This window comes from Nyctibius grandis, chromosome 11, assembly GCF_013368605.1.
Source record: "Nyctibius grandis isolate bNycGra1 chromosome 11, bNycGra1.pri, whole genome shotgun sequence".
Taxonomy (NCBI): Eukaryota; Metazoa; Chordata; class Aves; order Nyctibiiformes; family Nyctibiidae; genus Nyctibius; species Nyctibius grandis.
In genome coordinates, this window is record NC_090668.1 from 25,642,350 (window position 1) to 25,662,303 (window position 19,954).

Consider the following 19,954-nt stretch of genomic DNA (forward strand, 5'->3'; position numbering starts at 1 on the left):
GCTTGACGTGCCCTCCCCCCCGCGGTGAGGAGGATGGTGCGGTCCGGCCAGCGCGTCCCGTTGCTAGGGCTGAGGGCGGCAGCCGCCATGGCCGCCTTCGTGGGGCAGGAGGCGGGAGCCGGCCTGGGGCAGGTGGGTCCGGGCAGCGCCCGAGCCGGCGCCGTCCTTCCCCGGCAGCCGTGGGGATGAGCCCCCGCGGGACCCCTCGTGCCCCGGGGAGGCTGCCTCACACCGCGGCTGAGGCGCGGGCGGCGCGGCCTGCTGCTGAGGGGGCGGGAGGGGAGGGCTCAGCCCCTGCGTGAGGGAGCGGCCGGTGAATTCTGGATCAGGGCTTGGGCTTTGTCAGTGTTGTGGCTCTTGGCGTAATGAGACCTTAAACTTTTTTGGTGAACGCGGTGTAAATATACATTTTTGACATGGGCTGACACAGGCTGCCTCTACCTTTCAGTCCCTCTTTGGAGATTTCTGTAGAGTTAAGCCATATGTGCCAAGAGAGATCATTCCTTGGCAAAGGACCTCAGTCCTGAAGTTTATTGCCATTGTTTTGTGAGATTTGTTTTAAAATTAAGTTTTCTCCAGGTTTTCTACAATCAATGACTTTAAAGTCATTGGCTTTGCATTCTCTTATTTATGAAAGTACAGAAGTCTGGGATGTCATGTATTTTTTTTCCTGTATTTAGGAAGCATTTAATTTGGATTAAATCCTGCTACATAATCCCATGGATTTTGGTTATGGGTACGATTTTTGTCATAACTTGCTTTTTAGGTTCAAGAAGACCTTCACAAGCTTAAAGTGAACAATACCAACTTGAAAGGAAATGTCGAAGCTGTGGAGATCAGCGACCTCGAAACAGCAATCGAAAGACCTGAACTTGGGCTGAGAGTAAGTAAAATAGAGCAGATCCAGAAGATGATTCAGTTTTTGAGATCTCTGTCAGTAATTCACTTAGAGTACGTGGAGCCATGTATTTGTTGTCCTGCAAGATCCCTTTCTGATTAGCAAATGATTGGATTCGTCAGACATTACAGTTCAGAATGATGGCTACCTTTTTTTTGGGTCATCAGAATTAACTGATCTTGTGCCTCATGCCTTTAGCCAAAATCAGATTTAGACCAACAGAAGCACAACACCTCTCAACTTTTCAGTCAAGTGAAGATTGGGATTGCTAAATTAACTGAGTGAAATAAATCTGATATCCTTCATACTTTTGTAATAGTCTAAACATTGTTTTTTCTCTCTAACAGAAACATGCTGAAAATTATTTAGATGCTGTAAACAGGCAAGTGGTAACTATTTCTTCTGCTGATGATAAAGAAGTACATTCAAAAGAGCCCCCTAAATGGTAAGTGAAACAGCTGTTTTATTGCAGAGACAAATGCAAGCAGCAAAACAGAAAAACTGTGGTATCAGAATCTTGTAAAGCAAATGGGGGTATTGGCCCAGATGAGGATATTTTGGTCATTTGCTGGTTTGGTTTTATTTTAAGTTAAAAAACAATACAGAATTAATTGTAGTTCTAAGTAGCTACAGCAGCCTTCTGCTAACTTGTGGGTTTTTTTTACTAAATACAAATTTAAATAAAAATACAGTCTTTTGGATTCAACCAGATGGAAGCAGTGTGGGTTTAATAGGTAAAATCAGAGTAATTTTTTAAAACCTCACTGTTTGTTTCTTTCTAAATCAGGGGCCTTCATTTTGGTGGTGCTTCTCAGAAGCAGCTTGTTTTACCACGAGTACCAGTTGAGCCCGTGACTGTCCAGGCATGCAGCAAATCAGCACTACGCAGTTCTCAAAGCTCACAGGTCTGAAATAACATCCTACTAATTCTGCCAGAGACCACATTCAATGAGGCTGGTGTCTTGTAGGTTACCAGCTGATCCCATAATGTTATGTTCTGACTCCACATGGATTCACTTTTTTATACTATACCACCTATGACTGAAAGTATTAAAAAATTCTTAGTAGAATGAGGGGGCTGAGAGATAGGAGCCTGCTCCCAGCCTCAGAGTCAGGATAAAATCTAAGTTAGGAAGGACTTCAAGTATCATCCTGGGTGCATTCACAAGCCTTCCATTCTTTATTCCCCACCCAAGTATATTGTTAGAGTCCTGCAACCAGGTGTTCTGCTTTAAGGTCCCAGTCCTGCAAATGCCATGTACTTAACTGTGATTCTGCAAGGAACATGACTGAAATAAATGGAACTGTATATACTGGAATAGCGTGACCACAGATATAAATGTTTGTGGTGTTTGCGACCAAAAGTGGTTCTCTTTTTTTGTTTTTGCATAAAAGATATGGCAAATTGTGGGAAAGACTTCTGTTTGTGTATAGGGTAGTCACCTCTGTGACAAATATAGGTTTTCTCCTTGAAATCTGATTTTTCACTGTTTTTTATGAATGAAAATCTTGTAAGATCATTTAAAGCCTTCTTAAAATGTTTGCATCTGCAGTATTTTTGCTTTTTTATTCTAAGCAGTGAATTTTGGTGAGTTCAAGGTGATTTCCTCAAAGAGATTTTAAAAACCAATGAAGGTAATTAGTTGAATTGAAAAATACCCATTGTCACAATTTTGGGATATTACTGTTAAATTCAAGGGAGCTTTGAGTGAGAGAGAACCTTAAGAAGAGGCTCTTGTAGTTCTAAGACTGTTACTAGAAGCCAGGGATTGAAACTACTTGAAATGGTATAACCAGAATGAGCAGCCTAACACTTACATTGCTGATTATCTTTGTAAAAGAAATCCCAGTATAAAGTAGTATTAAAATATTACTTACTCTTGAAGTGATGGATAGGGTGCAATGAGATCTCTGATTTTTTTTCCAGACCATATTCCAACCCTGTCCTACATGAATACACTTATATTGTGAGAAAAAAAATTACCAGAGTTCATCTACTCTGTAAACTCTGTATTATGTATTGTCTTTCAACTCTTAATGTACACCAATGAGCTTAATTTACAGTGGAGCACGTGCTCTGTCCTGCCTTGACTTTCTCTTTGTCTTTTCATTCCTGATATTTGTGGCATCTGCTTAGAAATGCATATCCAGTGACATACAAGCTAGCCCTAATTTCCCATTATAAAGCAAATGGCAAACAGTGCTGTTTTGCCAGCTGTTCTACATGCCCAGCATGCCAACATAAAAAGCTTTTATTATTAAATAGTTGTGAAATCCAGCTGGGAAATTATCACCTACAATTCCTTATTTCCTGTCTTTGCCCTACTTGTAGCTATAAACAGTTTTGGGTTTTTTTAAGCAGAGTTTGGTGTTTTTCAAAATTCCTTTCCACTCAAAGGAAATATCAGACAACTGAATAGTCTTCTGTTCGCAGACAGTATTCTTGGGTACGTAGGCTGGAAGAAATCAATGTTTCAATTTGTGGTGGTTCTGAGAGAAATTAATAATTCACGCAGTAATATTTTTGTACTTTGCAGTCCATAGTACACCGTGCAAGAGCAGAAATGGAGAATTAGTTGTAGTAGTTAGGATGAGACAAGGTTGGAGTCAAATAAGCACAGGTGCAATTTTCACATATGCATTGCTAGAATACTTGTCATATGGGAAATAGCTTGCCCACAGGTGTCAGAATAGGCTTAAAATTATTGTTTACTCACACATGCAGTAGTTCTGAGTCATAGCAGCAGCCAGAGAAGACTCTGCAGATCTAGCTCATAGGGGGAATTGTGAAGCACTGTCCCCTCCTTTCCCCTCCTCCCCCCAACTATGTGTTGTAATTAGATTTCTTCTTCTAATAAAGCTTGAGAAACCATAAAGAGGTGTCTTCCTTATGCAGTAATTATAAAGCCTCTGTATAGCAGTGGCTGAAAAGACATTGTTATCCTTAACTGGTAGGTCTATAAGCTAAATTATTATTACTTTTTTTTTTTAAATGCTTACTTGAAAATGCCTGAACTGATGCTTGTGCAGATTTGGTTTTTGGTTTCGTTTGGTTTATTTTTGGTTGTTTTTTTTTTTTTTTCCTAAAAGTTGATACTCTCTGTGACATTTGGAATACGTAGTAGAAGTTAGTATTCTTTTATCATTAATAGAGTTAAAGACGTAGACAAAAAGATGTTTCTAGGGGGCTTTAGAATACGCAAATAGCGTAAATAGACATGAAAAGTGGTTTAGTTACTGGTAATACAGATTGTTTCAAAGATTAATATGATGTAGTCCATTCACAAAGGAATTGGACTCTATTAGAAACCATGCATCTGCCAAACAGAATTACCTAGTGAATGAGATTTGTTGGGTTTACTGCATGATAAAAATGCCCTCCACTCTGAAATGACTTTTGTATTGAAGTAGAACAAGATTTGAACCATTTAACTTACTGAACATGTCCATGTGTTCTGTATATTCCAGTATACTCCACGTTAATAATTGAGCACAACATTCTCCTTGAGCATTGTATTAGTAATAATGCACTTATTTGCCCTGCTGTTCTCATCTTTTCTTGTTCTACATCAAGATGGTTCAAGATAGCTTAAATTTTAGACTGTGGATAATACAGATGGATGGATAATGTAGATGGAAGAGATCCATGATACCATCTGCACCAGCTCCTGCAAATGTAGAATTGTCACTTGCCATACATCTAAGCTGGCAAAGTAACTTTTATAATTTTTTTAATTAAAGTATTTAAATTCTTTTTATCCTGAGTGGAATCTGCCACTTCAGCATTGATCATTTCACTATCAGTCTGAGTGGGGCAGGCTGCATTGTGAATCATCTCCTATTTTAATGGAGAAGGTACTCAATTTTCCCCCAATTCTTGTTTAATAGCACAAGCAGTTTCCTTTCTGTACAGTGGTGTGTTATAGTAATAAAATAAATACCACAAAATCACTGACGAGGTGAAAATTGAACTTTCTGTCTCTGTGCAGCCATGTGGGTAAAAGAGTAATTGGCTTGGATAATAACTTTTGTTCATACAAACCCAAATCTAAATGAGCGCCTCATTGATACATCTGCTTGTAATTACTATCAAAAGAAGAGAATATATTGTGCAGATAAATAAATTAAACCATTTTTAGTGCTTTCACAAAGTAATACAATTGTTTAATAATTCAAATATACCTCTAATGATTCTTAGACTTTTTATGGCATATTTTATTTGTCAAAAAATAGAATTCTGAGATTTATTTTTACATTTATGCAATAGAAGTATCAGCAGAGAGTTCTTGTATAGGAATATGTTTAGTTGGATCTTACTAAGGGAGCTTTTTGTATTCCCATATCCATGTAAGGGGAATTAAGCACGTGCACTGCCAGGCCCCCAGCTCCTCTGAATTCCCTTAGCTCTGGTCATACAGTAGTTTCTGCCATTTGAGGATTCTTCTTTATTTGGCTTAGGTTGGTAAATAAACCCTGGTGGGTGCAGAGTCTAGTTAGCAATGTCATTGCAATAAAAGCATTGGGAGATACTACTACACTTGATACAGGTGTAAACTACAGCACATGCATTAAGATGAACCAAAATGTTTTCAACTTAACCAACTTCTCTAGAAAAAATATATAGCATCACTTCTGGCTTTTATAGAAAAAGTATGTGCTTTAGAGAGTTTTTATAACAGGAAGAAGCTTTAAAAGTCTTTCTCTGTCCATCGGGATTTAAATAATAATTTTTATTAGCAAAATAGCTGAATCCATTCCATGCAGATAACAATGTACCTTAAGAAACTACTATGTTTTAATTCTTATTGCTACAAGGATTTTTTATTTCCTCATTTACTTATAAGCAAGTGCTCGATCTACATCGAGTCAATGGGCCATGACCCATCCAAAGAAGCAGTTCTGGTCCATCAGGTCAATGATTCCTGAATTAAAGTCTCTGGCAAACGTGGCCAAGGTAGATTGGACTCTTATTATCATCTGTAGGAAGAATGCACATATAACACCCTCCCAATAGACAGGGTGGGTATAAAACGTTTGTTATAACGCAGGTATTCACAAATTACCTACGTTAATCAAGTGAGTCCAACCTGATTGTCCTTTCCACTCAAAGTTGAACTCAAAGGTGTGCAAATTTGGATATTTCAGAAATTAATTGAACAAATTTTGGCAAAAGCATATATGTGGATATCAAATAACATGGATTTTTATCATCATTTTGCAATTTTATGAACATTAGCCAATTCCTGCTTATAAACACTTTTGTCCTGGTGCAGTTATTTTAAGAATATGCATATTATATATTTCAGCATCAGCTGGAAATGGATATGAAAATTATGCTTGACCCAGAGACCATCAATAATAAAGCTGTTTTAAAACATCAGGACTACGAGACCAGGCTGCCGCTTATAACTAAGAAAAAAACTGCTCCTGTAAGTAACATATTATCTTATGGGCTTATTAAATGCACTACTTTTCACTATTAAAGTTAATATGTATCAGACCTAAATAAAAAAAATTAAGTGAAAGTACCTCATGATTTCCTACTTTTTGACATTGATATGTAACGATCGAAACATTTTGAGTGATGATACTGGGGAAAACAAACCTGTAGCATAACAGGTTTAGGTAGCAAGACTCCAGTCCAGCAAAAGCATGAGTATACAAGGGAATGTGCATGGTAAGTAATCTCAGTAAAATCAGGGAGTGAAGGTCAGCAAACTGGAGCTTGTGGAGTTCAGGATGTGACCCAAAGATCAAGGAAGAAGCAAAAGGGCTTTTGCCGACAAGAATGGGCTTTCAGTTGTTCATTCTATGGCCATTTCTTAAAAAGACAATATATTCTGTTTTCAAATGATAACAGGCTTGTTAGGAATGAATGAAAAATGCTTGTACTTTGTTTTGATGCTCTTTTTAACTGACTTTTTTTTTTTTTTAAATAAAGCAATCCTGCCACAGGATTGCTGACACTGACCAGAAATCAGTGTCACTGAATCAAAAAAATAGAGGTTATACTGAAAGAGAATCAGAGTCTTAGAGTGACTACATGCATTTAGGTGTCGTTTACATCTTTTCTGACATGATTTGGGAGGGAATGTCAGGTTCTACTTCTTAGTTCCATGCTGGGAGCACTTTCTTTGGAATCACAGAATCAACCAGGTTGGAAGAGACCTCAGGGATCATCGAGTCCAACCGAATGTGAGGGACAGATTCAAATCCTTCCTTTCCATGTCTTGTAGATTCCAAGTGCCCTCACTGTCAAGCTACGAGGTATTCTGAAGCACAGCCTTTCTTTTATTTCTAGTCAAGCTGTTTCCCTTAATACAAAATAATTATCTACCAAAGCTGAGACTGAGCACTTCTACAACACACTCCTCAGAGTACCCTGACTAGTATCCATCAAATCACCCTTCTTTATTCTTTCTGGTCTGAGAACGTTCAAGTTGTGTAAGATTAAGTTTTGATTCTTCCAAATTTGTGTTCTGCAACCGCTGCTCCTCTGAAACAAATGAATATGAAGATGACATTTTCTGCAAAGTCTGCTTTTAAAAAAAATTAATAGGCACAGGCATCCCTCCAAAGATCAATTATGTTCACAAATTTAGCACAGCACTGTGGTCCACATGAAAGAATATGCCCAATGGTCTCATACGAGGATGCTCTTCTACAATTTAATTTATGTAACAGAAGCATTATACAGCAAGCCCAGTGCTGTAAGAGACATTCTAGGGTATTTGGTTTTAAACAACATAAACAGAATCTCTGAATGGCACAGTTGTAAGCTGCCACTTATAAAAAATGATTTTTGAAAGCTGTTGCCCAGACTAAGAGGTGATTTGTCTAACCCTGTGATATAGAGTTAATTAGAAAAAAGCATCATGGCTAATAGCTTTTTAGAACCACTCTAAAACGCTCACAGAGAGGAATATTATACTACTGCAGAGAGCCATGTGTTTTACCACTCTCACCGAAACATACTGATCAGAGAAAACTTCTTAATGTCGACTTAAATTACAGACATTTAGTGTAAATTAGTCAAGGTCTCTGATACATATTTACAGTTGCTAAGGACCTGTTTACGACAGGGAGATGGGCTGAAAAAACAAGTAGGTATTTCTTATCTCTAATTTATTCTACAGCATTTACTGAAGTTTTCGAATCCCATGACACAATCTGTGTTTTGAAATGTTTTAGCTTCACTGGGGGTAAAATTTTGCAATTAGATTTGCAAAATCCACTCCTGAGATTGTGAATTAAGGCATTTTTGTGAAATGTGATCTATAGTAGCACTTAGAGGAATGATAGTTATAGATCACCAATAGTAACTAAAATAAATCGATGTGTGGTTGCAGGTCTAAAATTATATGGTCTTTAGTTTTGAAAAAAATATCAATTAAAGTAGTTACAAGAATTAAGTTAGGTGCTACCTACCCTGTTTTTACTAATCAGCCATTAGAGGGCAATATTTGTACACACACATGTGGGGACACACACACCCCCCCACACACACACACCCATGTACATGCCCTACATATGTACATAAGTTCAAAGATTATTTCTGGAAAAAATCAGTGGCAAAAGGACTCTCACTGAAGTAAATTAAAAACTAATTGCTTGGTTAACTTCATTCAGGTTTTTTCCAAGAGTTGTCAGCATCTGAGTTTTCAAGGAGACCTGAGCATTTTAAAATGTGATGAGATTAAAACCACACTGGTTCTGAGGTGACTAGATAGGTCAAGCACAAATCTACCTGGACTTTTTATTATCCTTTCATTTGAGTAGTTTGAAAAATTATTAGTAAGGATCCCATTGTTTCATGAAAAAGTCATCTTTTCTTGCCCTTTTGGTGTTATAAAGTTGCTGACGCTGGACTTTATGACAGAAACTGAGAACAATTAACTATTGCCCTTTTGTACCTTTTTGGGTCTGATAAGCACTAATGCTTCATCCTCTGTAAAATTCTGTAGTTATCTTAAAATGAAGACTGTAATTCTGTTTGAAACACCATGGGCAGACTGGGCATCACTTTATTTTGTAGCCTATATCTGGATAACAAATGAAAAATGATGAGTAGGTAATTATTAAATATGTATACTTCCCATGGAGTATCTAGCAAAACAAATAGTAATCTGAATTGCAGCAAAAATAATTCTGATGAACTGCTGCAATGTAGAAAAGATTCACAGCTCTACCTTTCATTTTCATAGGACTGCTGTTCTTTTATAGAATTATGCTGGCACTTTTTTGGTCCTTGTTTTCTTAGAAATGTATATTATACTGTAAACTTAGGAACCTTTTAATTTATTCATGAGGTAGAATTTAATATGGTGATGATTTCTAGCCTTTATGAGTTGCATCTTATGTAGTGTGGCTCTAATGGCAATGACAGGGATTCTGTGTTGTGGGGTTTTTTTTAAGCTAGCTTATTTGAGCACAACCATTCTAATCACATCCTCAGTTATTCATTCTTTATTCAGTATTTGCATCATGCTAATCACTAATGCTTATCACTGAAAGTCTATTCATTTCCAAAACTATAAAGTAAGGCAAAGCAGGGCAATCCTTTTCATTTCAAGTGACTAGGAGAAGTTGTAGAAGAAAAACAGGTCTTTCGGACCTCAAAACCTGATTGTGTTTTAAACTTTTATGCATATGGCTATAATTACAGTCAAAGCATAATTTGGCAGTAGTAGCAGAATGAGACTTAAACAAATCGATGTTACACTACAGTAATTCAAAATAAGCTTGCTGCATTTGTATTATGGTATGTAATCATAATAACCAGCACAGTGAATTAATAAAATCTTCTTGTCACTAAAAATAAAAAGGAAATAATTGGTGAGATAGAGTTAACTTAACAGATGACTATAGTCAGCATCCTTTCAACCTAGAAATGGGAATGTGAAGGTCACCCCCATCTCAGATGACAAACGTAGAACGTTTTGTTGGTAAACAAATTAATCTTTTGAAAGGTCACCATTTGTTTCAAGTTTTTATCCAGTTCTTGTCATCTGGAATTGGAGATTGACTGTCATTTTGCTAGGCAGGGGTGCAGCCGAAGCTGCTGAAGCTGTTTCTGTACATATCAGCATTCCTTGACAAAACTCTGTGCCTGATTGTGATGCCATGGGCTGCTGGTTTACAGCTGTCTCCGGACAAGAAGGGAGGCCCACCCCTGAATCCCAATAAGTTGGGCCTGCATATTCTGCCTCGTGTAAGCTGGCCCTTTGCCCACAAGTAAAATGTATCGTAGTTCAAGCCAGCAATTATCCTTCTTACTTCCTTCTGTGCTGCTTCTGTTGCCATTTTCAAAAAGCAGATGTGGGATTCACCAAAGTTCTCCAGCTATTCTCTCTTGCACCTGTTATGGCAGCCTTCTGATGGAGGTGAATTTCTGGGAGAGCTAGCAGCAGGTACATGGAAAACTCCCAGTTCAGAGCCATCTCTGGTTACTTTAGGAGCTTAAAGTAGGTAAGAATAACATGAGACCTGTTGTTGAAGATGCCTAGTTGCTCCATATTGAACATTTTATGTTGGGCTTCCCATTTAAATTGGACTTTATTTTCTGTAGATAAACAAAACCTGAGGGAAATAACATGGGTTAATATCCTAGTATTACATCTAAGGGAAACTGTATTAATTATCAGGTAGATAAAATGATGGACTATGTAAATTGGAATGAGAAGGATATATTTTAATTTTCTACACCATTTTCCTACTCAGAAATCTTCTTGAATAAAAAGACAACCAGTCATAAAAATCGTTCATATTTTAAATCTCCTACAGAGACTGTTACAAATTTGACTCATCTGACTTTAGAATAGTTCCACAGACACTGGTAAGAATTTGTCCTTTACTTAGCAGTCAGTATTTCTGCATTGAATTCCACGTGCTGGTTCTTAGACTCGAAGGACCAAAATCAGGTTATTTGAAACTAGAGTTAAACCCTTTACTTTTTCTCCCCTATTCATAACACTTGCCTACCTGCTGTAGAAAAAAATTAGATTGGTCTGACAAATTTGATCTTGACAGGTTCAAGTTTCTCATTTATTTGTTACTTTCCAGATGTTTATAATAGCTTAAATAAAAATATTTAAGAACTTTTCCAAGAATTGTAGTTAAACCAATAGGGCTAGAATTTCTCAACACATCCTTTGCCCCTTTCTGAAGATAGGTACTATGCTCTTTTGCAGTATTCTAGTATATTTTCCGTTCTACAAGAGTCCCACCAGCAGTTCTGAGATTGCTTTAGACAGTTCTTTAAGTATCCTAGAGTGTATTTTATCAGGACCAGGCAATCTGAAAACCTCTGAGCACTATCTGATCTGTTTTGCCCTTAAGGTAGCCTGAGACCTCTTCCCTTTTGCACTACAATTGAGTGAGTTGTTTCTACTCATAACTAGCTGCTTTTTTAATGATAATTATGAATGTACTTAATTATATCATTTTTTTATTACCCAGAAGTTTCTTCCTACTTGCATCTCATTTTGTCTTACCTGTTTAAGCAAACAAGGTGGTCATCAATATGCCTATTCTCTCTTTTCTGTATGCTTTTTTCTCCATTTGAGATCAATGAAGAACACATGATTTATCAGGTTTGGTAACTTGCTATCCTGCCTATCCTGCTTCATCTCTGGAATAGTTCGATCTTATTTCTGAAGTACATTTTATCTGTGGAACAGATGGATCAGTGGAGTTCCAGTTTCCCTTAGACTTGCCTTCTACATGCTCCTGAGCACACTGAACCTTAGTTCCATTGATTTTATTTTGCTGTGCTTCCTCCTTCCCTTTATAGGGATCATGAACTGTGTACATCAAATCTTGATAGGAACTTCTTAATAAAAAATAGGAAGGTAGATGGCAATTTGGAGAAGATAATTACTACCAAGCTTTGTGGTTTTCTGATATTTACTTCACCAAATCTCATCTATCTAATCTTCCTGGTTGATAAACTGCAGTTTTGACACGTGATAGTACTCATCTTTTCTCTGTATTTAATACTAGTCTCTATTCTTTTACTGGGGGAAAACATATTTATAAATATATTTAAAAAAAAGAAGTTGTTCCTGTTAAATATCACTGTCTAGGTAAAAAGAAAACAAATAGAGAACTAATCGGAAAATCCCTGTGGTGTTACAAGTGCCCTATTTAAAATGAAGCAAAAAGAAAAAACCAAGCGGGAGAGGTTTATCCGCAGGAGAAAAACACTTTAGAAAGGGTAATAGAATTGTTTTCCTCATGTCCCAGGTTAATTACACTCAGAAGTGCTTGAAATGAAAAAATAGTTTTTCAGCACACTCCAAGCATATTTTAAGGCAAGCAAGCCTTAGTCTGCGCTGCCAATTAAGTGCTCCCTTCCAGCCCTATAAAACTATACTTTAAAAGTACCCGTGATGAAGCAGGCTGTGTACTGATTTCGGTAAAGTATACTTGCTGAATTATAATCTTCATAACAAACTTCACTAGAAGACATTATTCATGCAGGAAAATGTTTGAGGTTCCAATCACCTCGTCGCAATAACGGTTGCTTGGGTCCTGCCAGAGAAGAAGCAGGTGAGGTGCCTCCAGGTTAGCACTGTGTAGGGTGTGATCCTTCGCTTCCTTGCTGGTTTGGGTCTGTCTACACTACAAACATTAAACTGCTAGTTAGGAGCTGCTAGTTCTGCAATATGTGGTATTAAATTCACTAGGTTTTGTGTTTATGCCATAGAAGCTGTAGGTGCGAGTAAAGAGTTTAAATTGTGCTGACATAAGCAGGTGGAAGTCTATTGAAAACCTTTTAAAAGATGCAATCTTTTAAATATCTTTTTAAGTTAAATCACTGAATAATGGTAATAAAACTCTATAATGATGCTGAAAGTAAACCTTTTTCTTGCAGTACTTAATATTTTTATTATTTTAAAGGTCTTATTGTTGTAATTGAGTTGGTTTAGTTTTAGTGAAAATAACTGAAGGACAAAAGCATTTTATCAAATTTTGCTTTGATATCTCACTGAAGTCTTCAAGAGGGCAGCTAATGCAAATAGGATGCTGAAAGAACACAGAAGAAGGGGTGGAATTTTCATAGGTAACTGTTTTGGGTCAGCTCCGTAGTTGCACTGCTGCCTGTACTATGTAATGAAGTGAATCATAGTGCAGTGTAAATGAAAGCTTAAATTACATTACAGCTGAATCTGTCCTTATTTTAACGTGACACCTGCCACGGACTTTACAGAAATTAAAGCATACAGCAAAGAAGTATTAAATATCTATCTCCTCTTAAAAAAAATAAACCAAAAAACCTCTAGGCTGCTTTTGAACTTATACACTCCACCTGAATTGCTTTTCTGTGTAGCTTATTACATCTCTATGAACAAAAATGAAATACGTGTGTTTCATAGTGCAGTTTATCATAACAAAACTCCTGGGATTTAAACTAGGATAAAACTGACCAACAGCAAAATCAGTGCTGCTTCCCTGATACAATAGCAATAGCTTGGAAAAAAAAGAGTCCCTGTTTAATTAAATTTCTTTCATTTTATGTATTTTTGTTGTGTCCTCAACAAACTGCAGGGGCTGAGAGTGACTGGAACAGTGTGGTTTATTATTCTCCTTTCTCAGTATCAAGCCACTTACATGCCAGCTGGAATAAAGTTAATCTTTGTTATATGCTTCTTGCTATTGGAACACAAGGACATGAAGATTCATATATCTAGATCCCTTAAAGCATAATGCTTCATAATGGCCACAACTAAAATGAGTGCCTATGATGTCTCTGAAAGATTCTCTATTATGATAAAGCATATATATGTCCTATCTCCTTAATGTCTCCTGTGGACAGTGTTATTATACAAATTGGGAGGAAAAATTGTGATAGTTTATTTTGATCTATCTCATTTCCCTATTAGGTTTATAAGCAGTTCTTTAGAATTGCCTATTCCTTTCTATAAAGTTGATGGTTGATGTTGTTCACTAATTATGACACAACAGTCCTCAAAGATCCCAATCGTGGCCTGGGTCCTATTGTACTAAAAGCTGTACACAAGTATGATAATCAGTCATTAAAACCTAGTATTTTAAACTAGCAAGTCCCAATGTGCTCTATAAAAGAGGTCAACACCATTATTCCCACTTTGCAGATCTATCAATATTTCCTAGCTTTCTGATTTTATGTATTTAATATTATTTTATAGTTTATCATTCATAATGAAATAATTTTTTAAAAAGCAAATAAAACTTTCCAGCACATGGCATTAGGTTGTCCTCCATACAGCTCACCAGTAAGGTTCAAACATTTCTATCCAATGTAAGAATCTCTAACCATTAAACTGATGGAGTAGCTGCTAACAGATTGTCACCCACAAAAGCATGGGACATTTTTTATTGGGCTTCACAGCTATTTGCTGACTAAAGGTGAGACTGTAGGTTCTTGAAGTCCACTCCAAATTGTGAGGGAGATGGATGTATTGCATACAAAGCTGTTTGCTTCCTTTTCCCAGTCTGCCCCAGTTTACCCTTTTCCCATTTTTATCTTGCTCCAGTCCCTCTGTTCCTTGTGGTTGTCTTCTGAGACTGCTTCCAGAACACATCCTAGCCTTATCTGCCTGGTCCTCTGCCAGGCTCCCAACCTATCTACCAGGCTCTTTGCTCAGCCTGTCCCACTATTCTTTCCTAACTCTGCTGCCCCCAGGTCTTTTTCCTTGTCCAGTCTGCCTGCTGGCTTTCCTGTTTGCTCCTGTATGTCCCTCCAACTACCTTTTTTCTTCTTGAGATTAAGAATGTATTCGCCCTGTGTGTTGGCACTTATTTACCCTCCTCATTCAAATTGAGTCGCTTCCTTCTTGTATTGCCTTGACCCAGCGTGGAAGTTACTGGAGAACCTGTAAAGTTGCAGGGGAATTTATAAGCAGCATATATTAGAGCACATCTGATCCCTAGGTAATTTAGCTACTAAAACTAAGAAACCTTTATCTAGATTTCCAAAAATCTGTTGACAGAGTCAGGTTTGATAGGCTAGTGTTAAATTTTCCTTTTGCTTCATAAAACATATAAATTTATTTAAGTCAAATCTTTCACATCTCTCTAGGTTTATCATTGTCTCATTTTTCTAGCATCAGCCAGGTGAGAGGAAGGAGTATAATCTTCTGCTGGTGGTGGTTGACTATCATCACGTGGGAGATCTCAGTGATGTTACTTGCTTTAAGGTTGCATGTGCTGTAGCGCTTTAAACCCACTGAGTATCTAGCTGGCTTTTTCTCTAGGAGTTGAGTACAACCCCCATTGCAAATGGAATAGTATGCGTATTCCTAGTCAGAAAGAAACTGAAGATACTCAGCGTACTGGAGAGAGAAAAAAATGTTAGATGATAATAGTTTTTATATTTATAATACTAAAGTATAAGGTGGCAATATATCTCTATATGTGCGATGATAAGCGTAGCAGCAAGACACATGATATCACTGTCCCAAAGTGATGTGTGTCTGCTTGAATTCCTGGCACTTGGAACCAGCAGGTTCCTTTTTCTCAGGCAAGCACAGGTTAATTGGGGAAATAAGGGAGCTTTAATCCCCACACTAGCACAGCCAGGGTGGCACACGTTTCCACATCACATTATCAGGCTGTGTCATTCCCTGCTGTCCTTGAGGAACCCTGAAACTTCAGAAGTCTGTGATACTGAACTGTTCCCTGATTTGTGAGTAGTTTCACATCTTTTAATTCCATTGGTAGTCTTCCCAGCAAAAATTTACTTATGTATTTGAAAGTATTTCATTTTCTGGTACCTTGCCTGTGTATGCATTTTATATATTTAAAGACTGTTCTGTCAAGAAATATTATGTTTACATTATACTCATTAAAATTGAGCAAACTTCTTGTGATTCCTTTATTAACTACTACACTGATCTTTTGCACAGCAGAAGGCACAAGACCTTAATTGGATTTAATTAACTTTATTTTAAATTACTAAAGTAATGACAGTAGACAATACTGTAGCATGCTCATAAGTAGCAAAAGCAGTGCTTGCACTGTTACATTATTAAATCTTAATGAAACGATTCATAGCAGAAATTACATTTATTATTTATTATTGCGGGAGTAGAAAAGTGTGTCTTTGCAAATCCCAGACTTCCCTTTGCTAAAAGAAGATTCTGTCTCTTCCTAGATGTGTAGTCAGAAGATAGTGAAAGGTCACACAGTTAGCAGCCTTTGGGGTTTGCCTGCCTGTCACCACGTGGATTCTCCCTTACCCCTGTTAGAAGAAGATACAAAGAAAGGTGAGTCACAGAAGCCCACCTGGGTACTGTTGCCACCAGCTGTATGATACATAAGCAGTGGTGTTTGCTGTTTGCAGCAGGTATCTGGTTCTGGCACCTCAAAATTTGTAAGGATTGTGATCTCAAATGTTGCAAAGGGTAGAGATCAACTTCAGACTACTTATTCCTTATGTGGCAGCTACCTTAGGACATAGCATATGTTATGTTGAGCATCATCCTCCCAGAGTCAGTTATCTTGTAATTCACAGAGTTTGGTTGCTACTGGAAAGAGGAATTGTGTGTGATGGAGGATTCTTGTATGACTAAATAACATGGTCAAAATAAACGGTCACGATTAATGGCTGGTTATTAATCATTCAATCTTAACTAGACCTGCACTTAGACTATTTTAGCCATCAGTCCATATTCATGATTACATGATTATGTTGTGGTTTACAAGAGTTAATTCTCATCCATTCTGCCTATTAAGTTGCCATTGTACAAGCATATAATTTCTTCTCAGAATCAGCACCATTACAATATCTTTCATGTATTTGTCAATTTTTATAGGCAAAGCTCACCTTCCTTGAAGATAAAATATTGAATATTGAAAGATACAAATCCTTCAATAAAACAAAACTGCTGCTTTTCTAGTTTTGATTTGGAATTGGAAGAACTTGGGTCTGCCTTTGTTTAATTCTTTCTTTATTGCTACTAATTCTTTCATAGCTGGAATATATATGAATTGTTCATTAATGTCATCTTCTTACAGGTATTCTGAGCCTAACTGAACAAAGGCTTATCCCTCCAGCAGCAAAGATAACTCTCCAGACATGTCCTGTTGTATCCAAAGCAGCGCCTTTCTTTGAATTTCCCAGGCAGCACAAGAAGTCAGCTGTAGGTGAGTGCTAAGGATTGATAACAGCCATCAATTGCATCTCCAACTTCACCTTCAGGACCTTGTTGTATCTCACAAGGAAACAGCTGTCTAATGAGCACTCACTCAAATCCTTAAGAATACTAAGTGCATGAAGATGTGCATGAGCATCCTGTGCCTTGCAACTGGATGGGAATCAGATTTCTTAATCCCTGTGAGGATTTAGTCCCTGTTCATTCTGAAATCCTGGTAGGTTCCTACCAGCATGTTTCAAATTCTAAGCACCTGAATCTAAGAATCTGCAGATCTGACCCCTGATGTTAGTGTAAAGCCAGTGTTACTGTAAGTCATGACTTACATGATTTACAACAACTGATCAAACATCTGTTTTGCCAGTGTGATTAAATGAATGACTCCTAATAAGGGAATATACTCTGGGCAATGGGATTCTGATCTATAACGAAGTGTACTCAAAATTGTTGTTGCTACAGCTGCTTGTGGCGTGTAACATCAGTAAGGAAAGGAATGTAAGCAAAATGAGCAGTGGGCTCAGTAGCAATCCCATGAATTTGAAAAGTTCTAATGAAAAGGGGTGGTTGAAAACTAAGATTATATATGGAATTATTAGACATTGGAATAGGCTGCCCAGGGAGGTGGTGGAGTCACCATCTCTGAATGTGTTTAAAAAAAGAGTGGACATGGCCCTTAGTGCCCTGGTCTAGTTGCCATGGTGGTGTCAGGGCAATGGTTGGACTCGATGAGCCCAGAGGGCTCTTCCAACCTCATTGATTCTGTGAATAGCCTGGAGTATAACTGCTAATATTTTGACATTGTTATCCTGGGTATACTGTTGGCTGGCATATTACAAACTTTAGAACATTATAGATTAAACTGAAAATTGCAACCCACTTGGACATGAGAGCAAACTGGAGCACGCCAGTACCTAATGGTAGGTGGTAGAGTATCAATTTGATCCTGTTACATTTTTTCTAACAGTGAAACCTGCAATCAATTTTTGTCTTTGGTACAGGAGAGATTAGTAGTAGGGTGGACCCTGAGATTACAGACACCGTCACCTTCCCAAACTCAAAGGAAGCAATTTATGGCACATATTCCTCTAGTGAAGGTAACATTGCACCACTTCCATCCAGCAGCTCCATGGTTTCAGCAAGGAAATCAAAGCCGGTGTGGACATATCCAGCTCAACAGTTGGAATCTGAGCTGCAGATTCCCTCTCAGACACAGGTATTTAGACAGTTAGGATAATGAGGTTTTTATTTATGTTTTTGATACTGTCTTCACCAGAGATGGTTTAGGAAGTGACTGTAAATCACTGAATTGGCACAGGAGGGTTTGAACCAAATCTAATAAATAGTAAATATTGAAGTAAAATAGGAAATACTTCATATATTGCCAGTTTCTACTTTCTCAAGTCTTCTACCTAAATTTGTCTGTTTTTCACAGAATCTTAGAAAATAAGTCTAGAAAGGATGTTACGAGGTTATCTAGACCTCCAGGCAGAATTACCTGTACCTGTAATATTGCAGACAGATGTTTTTCTAACCTGTTCTGAAAACTTTCAGTGATAGCAACTCCACAGTCTCCCTAGGCCATCTGTTCCAGTGCTTAACTAACTATCTTTACCGTTATAAAAGTTTTTTAATGGCTCATCTAAATCTCCCTCACTGCAGTTAAGCAAATGTAGTGTTTCCCTTTATATTTACAGAATACTATAGGGGAGTTTGACCTTGACTGCTTAATGCTTGCTGATTGTTCTTGATCCCCACGCAAGAGGGACATTTCTTTCTTTTTATGGCTAATTATTGTGTTCCATAGCAAACTGTCTGGAGTTTTGCTTGATCTTTCCAGACTTTTTGACTTTTGTGCCATTGAGATCTGAAAATGAACGAAGAGATCTGAAAATCAAAGATAAACCAAACTTGAGCAATGGAGATCAATGAGTTATTGATGTAAATAAAAATAATTACCTAACAATAGTTTGAAAATAGTGCATTTAGGTTGAAAATCAGAGCTAATGAATTGCTGGCTAAAGTTGCCAGTAAATATGGAGTTCTGTTAAGAGACAGGAACGTTTCTATTCCAAGTTTTACCCCATTTGTGTTTATCTAGCAGGGTGTTACCCATTCTCCTGGGATAGGTGGAGGCAGTCTCAGTGGAAGAATGCTCCTGCAGTTACTTTCTGATTGTAGTCCAGTGAATCACCGTAGAGTTTAATTTTTATGTTTGGTAAATCAAGCATAATTCCTCTGTGCAATTGATGTATTTCCATAAAAATGCTCATAACCTTGCGTGACCTCCGAGGTCTTTGTGTGGCAATGGGTTTCATGGTAAGGCTGGGCTAGACTTTGTGGTTAGGATGTATAAATCAGTATGAGTGTATTTCAGATGCATAAATTCCCACAGTTAAGTCATAAATACTAATACAGTAGTGTGTCATGACCACTCATTTATGATTAATGGCAATTACCTTAAATCTGTGGCTGTTCTTTTCCCACAGCCCCAGCAAATGTCTCCATGTCAGTCCTTACAGGATCCGTGCTTTGATTGCAACTTTGCTGTTTACCATGGCATGATAGACCAGAAAGCTCCAGGCTTTCTGGCATTCAAGCAACATTATTGTTTATCTTGGGGGAGCATTGTCTTTTTTTTGGAACATACAGAAAAGCTTCTCAAGGACTATGCTGTACCGTTGGCTACAATAAACTGCAAAAAGTTGGCGGAAGTTGCATCAGACTTTGAGCTTAATGAGAATCCCACCAAAAGTGACATTCTGTCGGTGTTGAAGAATCAATCAACTGTGGAAAAGATCTTAAATCGACCTGGCCAAAGATACAAAGGCCAAGGGGGTACCGAAATGGCCGCTACAAAGATCCAAGCAACATGGCGTCGTTACCAGGCCAGAAAGGCCTACGTCTGTTTCAGGCAGCAGCA

The 19,954-nt window shown here is 37.7% G+C and overlaps 1 protein-coding gene across 1 annotated transcript in view; it reads left to right on the forward strand.

The window, feature by feature from the left end:
* Nucleotides 1-87: 87 nt before the first annotated feature.
* IQCH (IQ motif containing H) overlaps nt 88-19,954 on the forward strand; it is a 65,843-nt gene continuing 45,976 nt past the window's right edge. The window contains exons 1-9 of the mRNA XM_068410569.1: nt 88-132; nt 767-883; nt 1,246-1,343; nt 1,686-1,803; nt 6,205-6,327; nt 16,035-16,146; nt 16,898-17,026; nt 18,033-18,247; nt 19,554-19,954. The exon at nt 19,554-19,954 is cut by the window's right edge and continues 118 nt beyond it. Coding sequence (XP_068266670.1) covers nt 88-132; nt 767-883; nt 1,246-1,343; nt 1,686-1,803; nt 6,205-6,327; nt 16,035-16,146; nt 16,898-17,026; nt 18,033-18,247; nt 19,554-19,954 — 1,358 coding nt within the window. The remainder of the gene's footprint in view (nt 133-766; nt 884-1,245; nt 1,344-1,685; nt 1,804-6,204; nt 6,328-16,034; nt 16,147-16,897; nt 17,027-18,032; nt 18,248-19,553) is intronic.